Here is a 13599-nt window from a genome sequence, read left to right as displayed (position 1 = left end):
GACAATGATGACTACACAGGAAAAAGCAGTATTGTTATTCAAGCTATTTGCAAGACATTTAAAAAGCCACCCTTCCTTCAAATTTGAGTGGAATGGACCTGAAACTTCAAAAGTCCCTAGAACCACAACAACCAAAGAGTAGCAGCCTAAGCCGTGTGTTCTTAGGAGCTGCAATTAAATAGTGTTAACCTGAAGACTAAATACTGGTATATGCACTTAAAAAAAAAAAAAAACAACAAGATCTCATGCGCTGAGTTGCTCAGATCATTAATTTGCCATTTTGGGTGAACATTAAAAAAAATCCAGTGAGGTTTTATGGGTAGCATCTGTATTTTTTGTTCACTGCTAACATTACTGGAGCACTTGGATCGTAGCAAGGTCATACCCACAGGTAAAAGATAAGTAGGTTTGTTACCAGTTTTAAGAGGTGGCAGCGAGCTGGTTTGTATTGAAGAATATGATCTTTTGCTTGGTCAGACAGAAGATGATCATGGGAAGTAGCTGGGTGCTTGAGAAGAGTTCTGTGTCTAAAGGAGATGCTTGTAAGCTAGCGGGGAGCAAAGGCACTATGGTGAGGGAGCAGCATTAGGCAGCCGTAGAGGTGTTGAAAAATGTAGCCCTAGGAATAAGACTGTTAAAACAGTAGAAATTGATCCCAAAAGAGAGGAACTGTTTGTTTGCAAAACAGCCAATTTGCAACTGAATGAAATGCACTGTTTACAAAATACTCTGAAATTGGGTGTTTCTACTGAGCTAGTCTAGGAGGGATATAATTGACTCATCTGTTCAACTTTGCTTCCAGTTTCCTTTGCTTTTAGTGAGGTTTAGGTATTAAGGTATGCTTTTCCTTAACTCAGAACTCCCAAGAATTGCATGCATGTAACTGTTGGATCACTCTTTATATCAATTTGAGAACTTTTTATATTTTAGAACTTGCTAGAGAAGAATATGCTTCATTAGAGTTCTTAAAAGTAGAAACAAATTCTGCCCTGCTAGGGGAGAGCTCCATAATGTTTTCCAGAGTACTCGCAGCTTTTGCAGAGGTCATCAAGAGGGCTGCCCTACTTAATGTGAACGCTGACTGGAACCATTTACTTTGCCCACATGAGTTTAAAAAGAGTATATTGGCAGCTTTTGTTTGAAGAGAGTTAAGCACAGAAGTACAGAAACATTATTTCAGCGATTCATAGAATCATAGAATGGTTAGGGTTGGAAAGGACCTCAAGATCATCCAGTTCCAACCCCCCTGCCATGGGCAGGGACGCCTCACACTAAACCATGTCACCCAAGGCTCTGTCCAACCTGGCCTTGAACACCTCCAGGGATGGAGCATTCACAGCATCCCTGGGCAACCCATTCCAGTGCCTCACCACCCTCACAGTAAAGAACTTCCCATCAAGAGATCTCTTCCATAGTGGGCACCTTACTTTGCTAACTTAATGCCTTTGCTTTTACTTTTTCAAGCATTAAGGGGAAATTATGAGTTGCCTGCTTATGATGTGTAGAGGTAATTGAAAAGAGACTGCTTCTGTTTAATGTTGCTTGTGTGGCTTACTATGTTATGGTGTGTGGCCATCAGGACACTACCTGGATGATTCAAGGGTGTCTTTACTTGGAAAGAATATGCATCATTATCTTGAATTTGCAGAGATTCTACCATGGTTATCTACCAGAATGTACAGTTCTCAGTAGATCTGTATAGCATTATTTCTGTATTAATACCTGAAATGTAATGCTTGCTGTGTGTAGTTCTGTGATCCTTATAATTAGAAATACATGCTTTGTTCATGATGGTTGTATTATTATCCGCTATATTTGTGTAAGTACAGGAAAAAGAGTAGTTCGGAAAGAACTGCCTCATTTTTGAGTCAGTGTTGTTCACATTATGTTCTTCCATTGGTGGGTTTTTTTTTTCTGTTTCAGGGATTTTAGATTTTCTGAACAAAAAAGAAATGGATAGCAGCTGCACAGTATTTTGTAATCTAACCTGTGAACGCATGTAGTCCTGACATTGTCCTTTTTGAACTCCAGAGCCTAGTCAAGGGGCTATAAGGATATATCCCACTGTTTGAAATATCTTGGAATGATATTTTTGAACTGCTGTCACAAATGTGTGGCCACTTAGAAAGAAATGGGCAGAGCATCAGCTATCCAAGCCAAGACTGCTTCTTGCTCATTGTGAATCTGCACCAAGGCTGGGGAGAAGATTACTTCTTACTTTCAGGTTGGAATAATGGCAAAATATCATTGTTTTTCTTTGAGCTGACAGTCTGCCAGCTTAAGTCCTTGAAACCTGTAGCTTTCCCTCTGTTTTAGCAGGACGCATCCAGCCAACTCAGCATGTTAGGTTTGAAGTAATCATTTTCAGCAGCTGAACTTTCAACACGAATGCTCAAAGCAGCAGCTTAAATAAGGTCCTAATCTCTCTGTTTGCAGTCAGAGCTCCACAGCTGGTTAACATGGTACGCTTCAAAGTAGCTGTTTCAGGTCTTCGTATCTTGAGCATAAGTAACCGGTGCTGCAGTGGAAGGAAGCATTCTTGCCCTGGCTGCTGCTTGTCCCTCCTCACCCAGTCCTCCCTTGAGTTGTCATGAATGTTTAGACAGAAGTCAAACCAGATGGAATAAATGATTAAGACTTTTTGAGAGAATTCGTTTCAGTGTGGATCAGTTCCTTGAGCTGGTTGACTGAGCAGCCATATGGTGTGCAGACCACCTCCTGCACCAGCGCAGGTGGGCAGGAAGAGGCTGACGCCATTTCTTTTGGTTGCAGTACTGACTTAGGCCAATTTTGTGTGTTGTTGGAATTCAGCTTGGTGTCCTTTACATCTTGGCGGGTTTGAGTTTCGATCTGGGGGTTCAGACCTTCAGATTCTTCTCCCTACACAACTGCACTTGCAAGTTATCAGAGACTGATAGGAAAAAAAGCCAGTAGTACTTTGCCCTAATGAGGCTTTCATGAACACTTGGGACACTTGGGCCTTTGACTAGTTAAGAAATAACAGCCACCTTTTCTTTCCAGCCTCCAAATCAGTTCAAGCTGTCCGCAGTGAACACGTTTTTGTGCGTGTGCAGAAAAATGCATGGTTCCACATAAGCCAACATATTCTTATTTTTTTAACAAAAGCTGTCTCTAGTATACAGTAGTAATTCATTATCTCTGGAATGTGTATTGGAAGGGAGGAAATTGCTTTGTAATCCTTAGTATTTCCCTTCCTTCCTTCCTTCCTCCCTCAAGTGGGTTACTTTCAAGGGTAGGTGTTTGCCAGCCTTATTCATTCTGACTGAATAAGGTTGAGGAGTGCTTATGTGAGCAGCTTTGTTAGTGCATCCCTAGGAGCAGTAGCCTATAGCAGGCATTTGGCAATGTGCAGATAGGGCATTAACCTCTTCTGCAAGCATACCTTAAGGGAAGCAAATGTCTTTAATAAGAGAGTCTCTTGTCACTTCTTATTGAATCATTGTAAAGTAAGGAACAATCCAAATAGAAGCATAGACTCCCTCCATTCCTTTCACTTCTACCTCTGTGGTCCAAGGTGATGTGCATCAATGTCACTGAGTGTGCTAGCCTGCTTGCCTGTGTAGGCTCATGCTAGCATTGAACTAAACAGTGTTTGAAGAGCAGAGACTGATTTTTTTTTTCTCCCTCCCCTCTCTTTCCCTCTCTTTTCAGGTGGTTGGGGGTTTTTGACTGGTTTTGTTTTCTTTTGATGTTTTTTCCTTGTTATCTTTCAGTGTTTTGAAGCTATAATCATATGAATATATCAAACTAAAGAATCTTATAGATGCTTGGCTTTTAAATAAGCATACTATACCTGGTTTGTAAGGTATCATATGGGATGCAGCTTTTGTGAAGATGGTACGTTTTAGGAGTTAATATTTTTAATGTAGTTTACCTTATCAGCTGATTTTTAAATTGGCTAATACTGAGAGAGTAAAACAAGTGTAGCTTTAGGACAGAACACAGCCTTGGCTTTGAATTTTCCTCCTAGGAAGTCGCAGGCAGAAAGCTCTGATTAGATCTCTTGACACTTCTGGAAGGATGGTCTGGGTTTGCACAGTAATCTATTAATATGTGGTACTTCAGGATTGCAAACAGGTTGTAACTGTTTTCTTTATTTAAATCTTATTATGCGAATGGTTTTGGTAGCTTCTCTGTGCAGACTACATTCATGCAAACCTCATGGCTTTGAATGTCTTTAAATTTACTGCAGATGGAGATAGAATGTTAAGATACTACAGCTCATTGCTTCTGTGATCCCTGTAGAGTGCTTACTACCAGTTGGGGTTTTTTTAAGGTAACTTATGCCAGTTTAAAGTAGACAGAAATCATTTTTAGCTGAAAAAAGATTGGTTTAGGAATATTTCTTTTTCTTAGAAAACCTACAAATTGGTGAATTCACTTTGTAGATTTTTGGTAGAATTAAATTTGTTTCCTGTTTTGGATGCAGTAACCACTGGCATTGCTCCTTTGTAAAACCAGGATGACTTTAGGGCCAGTTCAGATGTAATTAGTATTCTGTCAACCTTAGCAGTACCACAAGAAATCTGTGAAACCACACGTCTGTTGCACATTAGTTTAAATCAATGTAAAATTACTAGATTGAATATTAATACTTTACCAATGACTCAAGTTTTAGTCTAACTGAGACAGTCACCCAAATTGAAGAAACTTTTTTCCATTAGCGAGGGATGGGTTTCCAAAGCAACCACTGCCTCCTGGAGCTACCAGGCAACTTTGTCCAGCAGGCCGTGTTGGCTGGCTAGCAGTGCTGATGTGATAGGTGATACACAGACTTGCTCGTGTTCCTGAGCAGAACAAGGGAATAATAGGGATGTATAAAATAATGTACATGAAGTATGAAGTGTCAAGATCAGCTTCCATGTCCTTTTTGTATTTTTAATGACTTAAAGGGTTAGTGTGCAGCCCCTTTGTCACCTGTGCCCAGAAAAACAGCATTACTGGTTTTGTTTGGAATGCAGGTATGTCTTCAGAGGCCTGGATGATCTAATGTTTTAAGGAAGGCTTTATTGAAAATTGTATAGTCCTTATTCTAGGAACTTTACCATTATTTGCTCCATTAAAACCTTACTCTGAACCGGGTATAGTAGGTTTTACTGTCTTGTGTTTGTAGACTTGCTAGGAACATAATGGGGAGTCGGGGGGAGAAATGGGTGTAAATGTTGAAGTTGTGGAAGAATTTTACTTTTGCTTGAATCTCCATTCTATACTAAGATTTTGACCTGGTAACTCTGTTGCTCTCTGGAAAGGTTACTTCTATGGAATCTTTCACTAGCAGTGAGGCCTAACTTTAAAAGTGTTTCGGTGATTTCGGTGCTTCCAGAGGTGAATGGAAACTTTAGTATTTTTCTGACATTACCCTGGATTTTCTGCATGGGGATAATAACCTAGTGATTGCTCAACCACATAGGGTTTTTTTTTTTATTCCAATAAATACATCATATTTGAATATTGTTTTCCTGTTCTGCATGTAAAGCTTTAACATAAGTTCCCAATGTTTTCTGTTAACTCTTAATGCTGTCCTAGGCTTGGCTGTAGCGTGGAGAAGAAAATTGCTCTCCTGTGTCCTGTTTCTGTTAGATTTCTGACAGTGGTGCGAGCGTATTAAATCACTCGACTCCTCTTGGATTTCTGAAAAACAATGATGATTATTTTGGGGAAGTGCTGACCTATTCTTTTAATAAAGAACTTGTCTTGTATTCCACCTTCCCATTTTTAGAATCATGGTTCATATGCCTCTTGCTGCACAATCCTATAACATCCTGTGGCAAGTACAGCAGTTGCTTACCTGGAAAAGTAATATTAGAAAAGTGTGTATTTTTAGCTGCCTTTTGATGTAATGTAGCAGCTGGAAACAAGGAGGAGAGGCAGTATGAGGTGATCTGACAGCACTGCCAATCACAACTTGGGAACCACGGCTTTGGACTTGTGACCAAACTGTGGGGAATCCATTTTTACAGGCCTGAAATGCCAGGCACAGTGGGCACACTCAACGATCCAGGTGCTGTGGCTTCACTTTTGGGGCTCAGAAGCTCCATTTTTGAGGATCCTCTTCTGGGCTCTTGACAAATGTTGTTAATGGATGAAATTAAGTTCTTTAAAGCTTTTTGTTTATGTTGGTTTGCATTAAAAGTATATAGTAAGCAGGCAGTTCCACGCACATATTTGAGATATAATAGGTAAAATATCACTTTGATACCAGTGACTAATTGAAAACGCCTAAATTGAAATATGTTCTATCAACTAACGAAAGTGCCATTTTGCCATTTTTCTCTTTGTAGGAATCATGTCCAGAACTCAGAGAAGGAATCTAGCAGGTTCATGTTGAAGTATATTCTGAAGATAAAATACAGTGACTCGTATGCTTTTCTGGGTAAGAAGGATGTCTATATTCTCTTGAGTATGACAAAAAGTAGTTAAACTGTTAAATTTAACTTGTGAAAAGTACAGTCTGTCAAGCCAGTATGGTGGGGGTTTGTTTTTCCTTTGTTCTTGAAGCTTTCTGGACAAGTGTAGAGATCTTCCCACCCATCTAACAGTCTAAAGACATTCTAGACTAATAGTGCAAAGGAAGAGCAATAATGAGCAGTATTGGAACGAAAGACACCACTGAACAGTGTGTGACTCGTTAGAAAAGTAATTCCAACGCATTGTTGCAAAGATGAGTATTGCTTCTAGCCTGATTTCCCAAGAGAATGGAGGTGTTGTACTCTCTCTTTCTCATTCTCCTTTCCCAACATTGTTAAACATCTCTAGGAAGAGAAATGTACAACTTGAGAGAAAAGTGGGTAGAAGCCTATCATATATATACTGTGTTGACAGTCTGGTAACTAGCAAGCATAAGCTGCCTCCTGGTCAGTGGATATTCTGAGACACCACGAGCAGCTATAGTTATTCTGACAGCAGGATACATGGTTGTATGGTGCCTGTAGATCTGTATGTGATCTGAGTTCATTAGTTCAGCTGCTTTTGGAACTCCCAGAGTCCCCTGACTTGGTCCAAACTACTCCAGAAAAAGCAAATATAGGCAGTTTTTTTTTTAATCAGGAAGACATTCTGTGCTCAGTTGTTTACACACTTTTACCTGTGCACAGAGCTCTACAGCATCTCTTAGCTGTAACACTTCTCTGCAAGTGTCTCCCTCCTTAATAACTACTTAGGTGTTGTTCATATTGTCATTAGCATCATGTTCTAGCTAACTTGTACTAGTAGTCTCCAGAGACTGTTAAGGCCTGCTTTCCGTGCTTCCCCTTGCCACCTCCCTGCATCCACACTGAAATCTTAAGGTTTTACTTTATGCAGTTAGATGTAGATACCTTACAGTTAGATGTAGATGCCTTGCTTGCTGGGTTTGCTGAATTATCTGAGGAGTGGGTGAAGAAAGCATTTGTTCCTTTTCCTTTCTGTTCCTGTAACAGTTAGGTGTTTCACATTCATTATCCTTCCATGATTCTGATGTAAGCTGTACCTTTGACTCTTCCTCAGTCCCAGTGGATTCTGCTATAAAGTCAGGGGTTTACAGCTGTGCTTTATCTTAAGGGACTTCTAGACTGGATCACTAGAGCATTGCTTACTTATTATCTACATTATTTCATGAGACCTAATGTGTTCAATCACTGCTCCAGATCCCTTTGTAGCTGTGATCAGAAGAGAACTGCAGGAACAGAGGAATGTTGCCTTGAAGTAATGTTTCCAAAGGACAGAGCAGTTTCCCTTAAGAGTTAAATTAGATAAGATGGCAAGTTTTAGTCCTTTAAGTTTAGCACTTCTCTCAGAACTTAATTAGATCTAATTTAGCTTGGCATTGCCTGACTTTTTTAGTAGAGAATTAGCCTGTTTCTCTCTATCCTAGGGCAGTCTTGAGTTTTTGGCAGTCTTGTTCCAATTACCACACTCTCTTTCTAAAGTAGTTGCAGAATACGCACTGCTAATGTTTTTATCTTTTGACTGTATCTTCATGATTCACTGTCATTGTGTTTCTGCTGCAAGCTGGTTTCTTTTTAAGTGCTCTTACTAAAGATAGTAAAGCTCCTTAGCTCTTTCATTCTTTTATATCTTAAGTAATAAAGTCAGGCAGTTCCTCTTTTTGTTTTTAAGTGTTTCATACGTATGGCTTTAATTTATGAGAGACTTTATAATTCTACAATTCTGCTGATACCTTATTGCTTTTCCTTGTCTTTGGCAATTGCCTCATCTAGAAATGCTGAATTTTATTTTTTTCCCCCCTAATTTCAATTTTTGTGCAATTTTTTATAATCTTGACAGTTATAGCTTGGAATTTATCTGACCTGTGGCTGGAGCTTTTGCTTTTAGATGATGTATTTGGGCATTTGCAGTGTGCTTGTTGGATTTCACTAACAGCTGTCATGGTTTGGAGTGTCTTGAACAGTTCTTTTTCAGGATTTGTTTTGCTGCTGCTTATTGGAAGCTTATCAGGGAGTCATACTTTACATGTGACTTACAGATTCTTCCTAAAATGAAGAATTTCAGACTGTGTATTTCCTGTTCCTCAAACACAACTCTACGTTCTATATTAAAAATGGGGAGGGCCTGCTTGTAAATAAAATGTTAGTCACTTCCTAAACATTTTCTTATGGGATTTTTCTAACTATCAGAACGGTGTGATGTGTGAGACTTCCACATAACCGTATGAGCAATAGAGCACTTCTTAAAATGTAGTGTTTTCAATTGACAGTCATTTTGTGCCTGTAACTTTATTGATAACTGAAGGTGTAGCCCCTTTTTTAACTCTATTTTTATTTTAATATTTCTTCTCCTCTTGAATTTAGATAACATAATCCATGGATAAAGTGGGAAAGATGTGGAACAATTTCAAATACAGGTGCCAGAATCTCTTCAGTCACGAGGGTGGAAGCCAAAATGAAAATGCGGTTGTGAACTCCAGTAGTTGCTCATCTGCTAAAGAGAAAGCTATCCAGATAACTGATTTGGCTCAACAACAACCCAGCAGCCCTTTGAGAGAAAACATTGCTTTGCAATTAGGTTTAAGTCCTTCAAAGAATTCGGCAAGGCGGAACCAAAACTGTGTCACAGAAATCCCTCAGATTGTTGAAATAAGCATTGAGAAAGAGAATGATTCGTGTGTCACCACGGGAGCTAGGCTTGCTCGAAGGGACTCTTATTCTCGGCATGCCCCTTGGGGTGGGAAGAAGAAGCATTCCTGCTCTACCAAAACCCAGAGCTCCTTGGATACTGAAAAAAGAATTGGTAGAACACGAAGTGGTTTGCAGAGGAGGGAGAGAAGGTACGGGGTGAGCTCTGTCCATGATATGGATGCAGTGTCAAGCAGGACGGTAGGTAGCCGTTCTCTGCGACAGCGTCTGCAGGATACCGTTGGGCTGTGTTTTCCCATGAGAACTTACAGCAAGCAGTCCAAACCTCTGTTTTCCAACAAAAGAAAGATCCATCTCTCTGAACTAATGCTTGAGAAATGCCCTTTTCCTGCAGGCTCGGATCTGGCTCAGAAGTGGCATCTGATTAAACAACACACAGCTCCTGTGAGTCCTCATTCAACTTTTTTTGACACATTTGATCCTTCCTTGGTTTCCACAGAAGACGAAGAAGACAGGCTCAGAGAGAGACGTAGACTTAGTATTGAAGAAGGGGTTGATCCCCCTCCCAATGCCCAAATACATACTTTTGAAGCTACAGCACAGGTTAATCCATTGTATAAACTGGGACCAAAGTTAGCCCCTGGTATGACTGAGCTGACCGGGGACAAAAACCTCACACCTCCAGGGAACTGTGACTCTGAAGAGGACACAACGACGCTCTGCCTGCAGTCACGCAGGCAGAAGCAGCGACAGATGTCTGGAGAGGGCCACGGCCATATCAGTAGGCAGGGGGCTTGGAAAGTGCACACTCAAATCGACTACATCCATTGCCTTGTGCCAGACTTACTTCAGATCACAGGTAACCCATGTTACTGGGGTGTGATGGACCGCTATGAAGCAGAAGCACTTCTGGAGGGTAAACCCGAAGGCACTTTTTTGCTCAGGGATTCTGCGCAAGAGGACTACCTCTTCTCTGTGAGCTTCCGTCGTTACAACCGATCGCTACACGCACGCATTGAGCAGTGGAATCACAACTTTAGTTTTGATGCCCACGATCCCTGTGTGTTTCACTCCTCCACGGTTACAGGGCTTCTGGAACACTACAAAGACCCTAGCTCTTGCATGTTCTTTGAACCATTACTTACTGTATCTCTGAACAGGACTTTCCCCTTTAGTCTGCAGTATATCTGCCGGGCAGTAATCTGCAGGTGCACTACGTATGATGGAATTGATGACCTTCCTCTACCCTCAATGTTGCAAGACTTTCTCAAGGAGTATCACTATAAACAAAAAGTCAGGGTGCGATGGCTGGAGCGGGAACCTATAAAATCAAAGTAAAAAGAAATCAGAATAAGCTTCTAGAATATGCTTTTTTTCGTGTGTGTTACAGTTTAACTGCAGCAAGCGCACCAACACCGTCTAGCTTTTCTGCAATATCCTATTTAAGCTGAGTGTTAGTATCCTGTCAGATGCTGCCTGCTGTTAATCAGACTAAGTTGTGATGCCTCTTGGAAACAATAAGCAGACACAATTCTGCACGTTTTTCATTAAGGCCTAATGAAAATATTTTTGCTAATTTCTAAATATTTTTGTTTCCCTTTTAGAGCTGTAGTAATTGGATGAAGAAACTATGAGGCATTTTCCATGGGGCGTTCATGTAATGCTAAGAAAGGCTTTAGTAGAGGAGCATTTTTTGCTAATATTTGAAATATTTTTATAAAGTTATCTTCTTGAAAGCTCTCCACTACTCAAAGTACTGATTTAGCTCACAAACAAGTTCCCAAATACTAGCGAATTAAGACTATTTTCCTTTAATGAAGAGCAGTTCATTAGAAGCAGTCCATTAAGAGTTAATGGTGCTTTCATGCTAACAGATGAATCATACATTTCTCAGTGTATAAGGTTTCCTAATCATTAAGACTTGAATATGCCTGCTCAGTACTGTAATTCTATTTTAAACACTTGGAGATTTAAGTGGCATTGTTAGCAAAAGTAATACTGTCTTTGGACAGTTAAGTACCTTCCAGTGTGAATTACTGATTCAGTGACAGGACAGGGGGTTAGATTATTGCCATGGAACAAAAGGTGGTGTTTTTTCCTAAACCAGAATTTGGTGGCCTGACTGCAAGTAACTGACAATGGAAGGTAATAGTGAAGAGAAAAATAATGTTTAATTATTTAAAGTAGTCTGATATTTTTTATGGAGAAAATTACAAGTGGTTGAGTTATTATAACCAGAACACAAAATCTGACATATCTGAAATAAATGTCAGGTTTCAAAGGTAGTGTTACACTTTATTTGTAAATATCTTTCCATTTGCGCTTTTAAAAATACCTTAAAAGTAATATGCACTGATGATAGTTTCAACAGATCACTTAGAAACAAGATTCTAAGTTCTGTTTGCTTATTTAATTGGAGATGGAACTGAAAATAGTTCTGTCTTGGATGGTTTTGCACTAAAATTTTATCGGAATGCCCTGACCCCTGTTTCATGTTTTGTACCAATTCTGAGTGCTCCCTAGTTTCTTTACCAGCTGCTACAGTGTGTTATTACTTACTTCTCTATGGCAGTGACCTATGCGAGGTAGGGAACATTTTGGCTGCAAGTACAATAAACATTATTCTTGTATGCTACACTAACCCTTCTCTTGATGTATTTTTCTGCTTGCTGTGCCTTGTTCTGGCTTTTTGTGCTAATAAAGTACAGTATGTTCAGTGTTATACTTGTATATCTGCTCTGTTTTTATATATTCACGTATCTTGTAGCAGTTAACTGAATTTTTAATAGGCTTTTCTTAGTACTTAGTATAGGTAACGCACAATCACTGTGCAGCTGAAGACTGGTTAGTCAGCACACCGTAGTCCCGGGTTTTGTTACTTGCTTATCAGAAACCTGGTGGTGTACACCCTTCAATACTGTTTCTGTAGTCACTGCAAAGTAACGGACGTGTCTGCAGGCATAGAGCATTTTGCAGGTTTTTGTAAGGTAAAGGGTAAATGTTGAGCAGAAAGTATTCTAAAACTTTATCGATCCCCTCTAATGGTTGCTGAAGGTGTTTCAGCTTCTTATATTGGCTAACTGCTAAACTTAATGTTTTGATACTCCCCACTGCATAAGGAATGGTTATTCCTGTAAATTGACAGTACAGCAGTGGCATTTGTTCACTTTTAGACTATTTTAATAAATAGATGTATGTGCAAACTGGCCAAATGTCCTGTTTTTACCAAAGAATACTGTCAATTTATGTCGGGGTCTTTTTGTTTTTTAGTAAAAAGAGTGGAGAGGTGCAATTTCTGTTCTATCAGATATTTATCCCACGCTATGATAAACCAAAGTATGTTTGACAGCTTCATCTGAACTTAATGTGTACATTTATGTTGGTAGAGCTTAAAACCTTTACATCAGTGGTGTCATCGTTTTCCTTGAACTCACAATGCACCTGTAGGAGAATGATTTAAGTAATTTTTTGTAATGACTGGAACAGCACTACATGGAAGCTCATACTGCAAGGGGTTAATCTGAAGCACCCAGAAAGCACTTTAAAACATGTGTTTATATGCTTGTGGAAAATCTGTGATCCCGTTATGCATTCTTTGTAGTAGCTTATCTTTCATGTGTTAAAAAGACTTAAACTGTTACAATGGAACTTTGTTTAGAGTGTGTAAATACCAAGTTTATGTAAGTACGTGTGCAAATGTGCTAATGGTCACTTAAGTTTTGAATTGTGTGTGTCATTGGATATGCAACTCCTGGTTTCAAATCTGCTCGAAGCATAAAAAGCAGAAAAACAAAGTCACCAGCATGAAATTGCACCTAAGTGTACCTTCACTGTGTCGTTTTCACTGTTCCCTCAGTTGGATCTGAATTCCAGACGAGTTTACTTTAAATCTTGCTTTCAATATTACTATCGTGCAGTCAGCCTGCAACCAAGCTTTGTCCCAATGTGGGGACCTGTTTTTTTGTTTACACCCATTGCAGTTCCTTGTCATAAAGTAACTGATGAGATTCTAGCTGTGACATTATCAATGTGGTCAGGAATACACGTTCATTTCATTTTTTTATCATGTGGTGAAATCTTTGGAGAAAAAAAAAAAGAAATAAAAACCCCAAACCCTTATCTCGGAAAGTTTGCTCTTGCATTTGTGTAAATAATCTTTATGGAGAGGATTTATTGCTCCCTTAAAGCACACAGAAAAATGTATGATCTGTTTCTTTACAACTTCTTTAAAGCTTTGCTTCACTGAAATATACAGAATAACTTGCAAGTGTGGTTATGCTAAAAATCATCATGTTTTAAATTATAGTAGGCCTGAGCGTTGACTACTCGAGTTGCAGTAATGAGTACATTTTCGGTTCTAAAGGCACTAAAACGTTGGTATGTTGAGAATGCAATTCCTGCTTTCTGTTTGAGGAGTATATCTTAACCTTCTGGTTTCATTTAGAATATGCTATACATGTCATCTTCAAAGATGTGCGCAAACCACTGATACGATTCAATGTAA

General features: G+C 39.4%; 1 protein-coding gene across 2 annotated transcripts in view; it reads left to right on the top strand.

The window, feature by feature from the left end:
* The window catches only part of SOCS5 (suppressor of cytokine signaling 5), a 33395-nt gene extending 20181 nt beyond the window's left edge, over nt 1–13214 (top strand). For both annotated transcript variants that reach the window (XM_065679472.1, XM_065679473.1), the window contains exons 2-3: nt 6303–6394; nt 8811–13214. In XM_065679472.1, the coding sequence (XP_065535544.1) occupies nt 8823–10433 (1611 nt within the window). In that variant the 5' untranslated portion in view covers nt 6303–6394; nt 8811–8822 and the 3' untranslated portion in view covers nt 10434–13214. The remainder of the gene's footprint in view (nt 1–6302; nt 6395–8810) is intronic.
* Nucleotides 13215–13599: the final 385 nt, after the last annotated feature.

Source organism: Lathamus discolor, chromosome 5 (genome assembly GCF_037157495.1).
Source record: "Lathamus discolor isolate bLatDis1 chromosome 5, bLatDis1.hap1, whole genome shotgun sequence".
Classification (NCBI taxonomy): Eukaryota; Metazoa; Chordata; class Aves; order Psittaciformes; family Psittacidae; genus Lathamus; species Lathamus discolor.
Note: the sequence above shows the minus strand (reverse complement) of the source record. Positions and strands in the feature narration are given on the sequence as shown.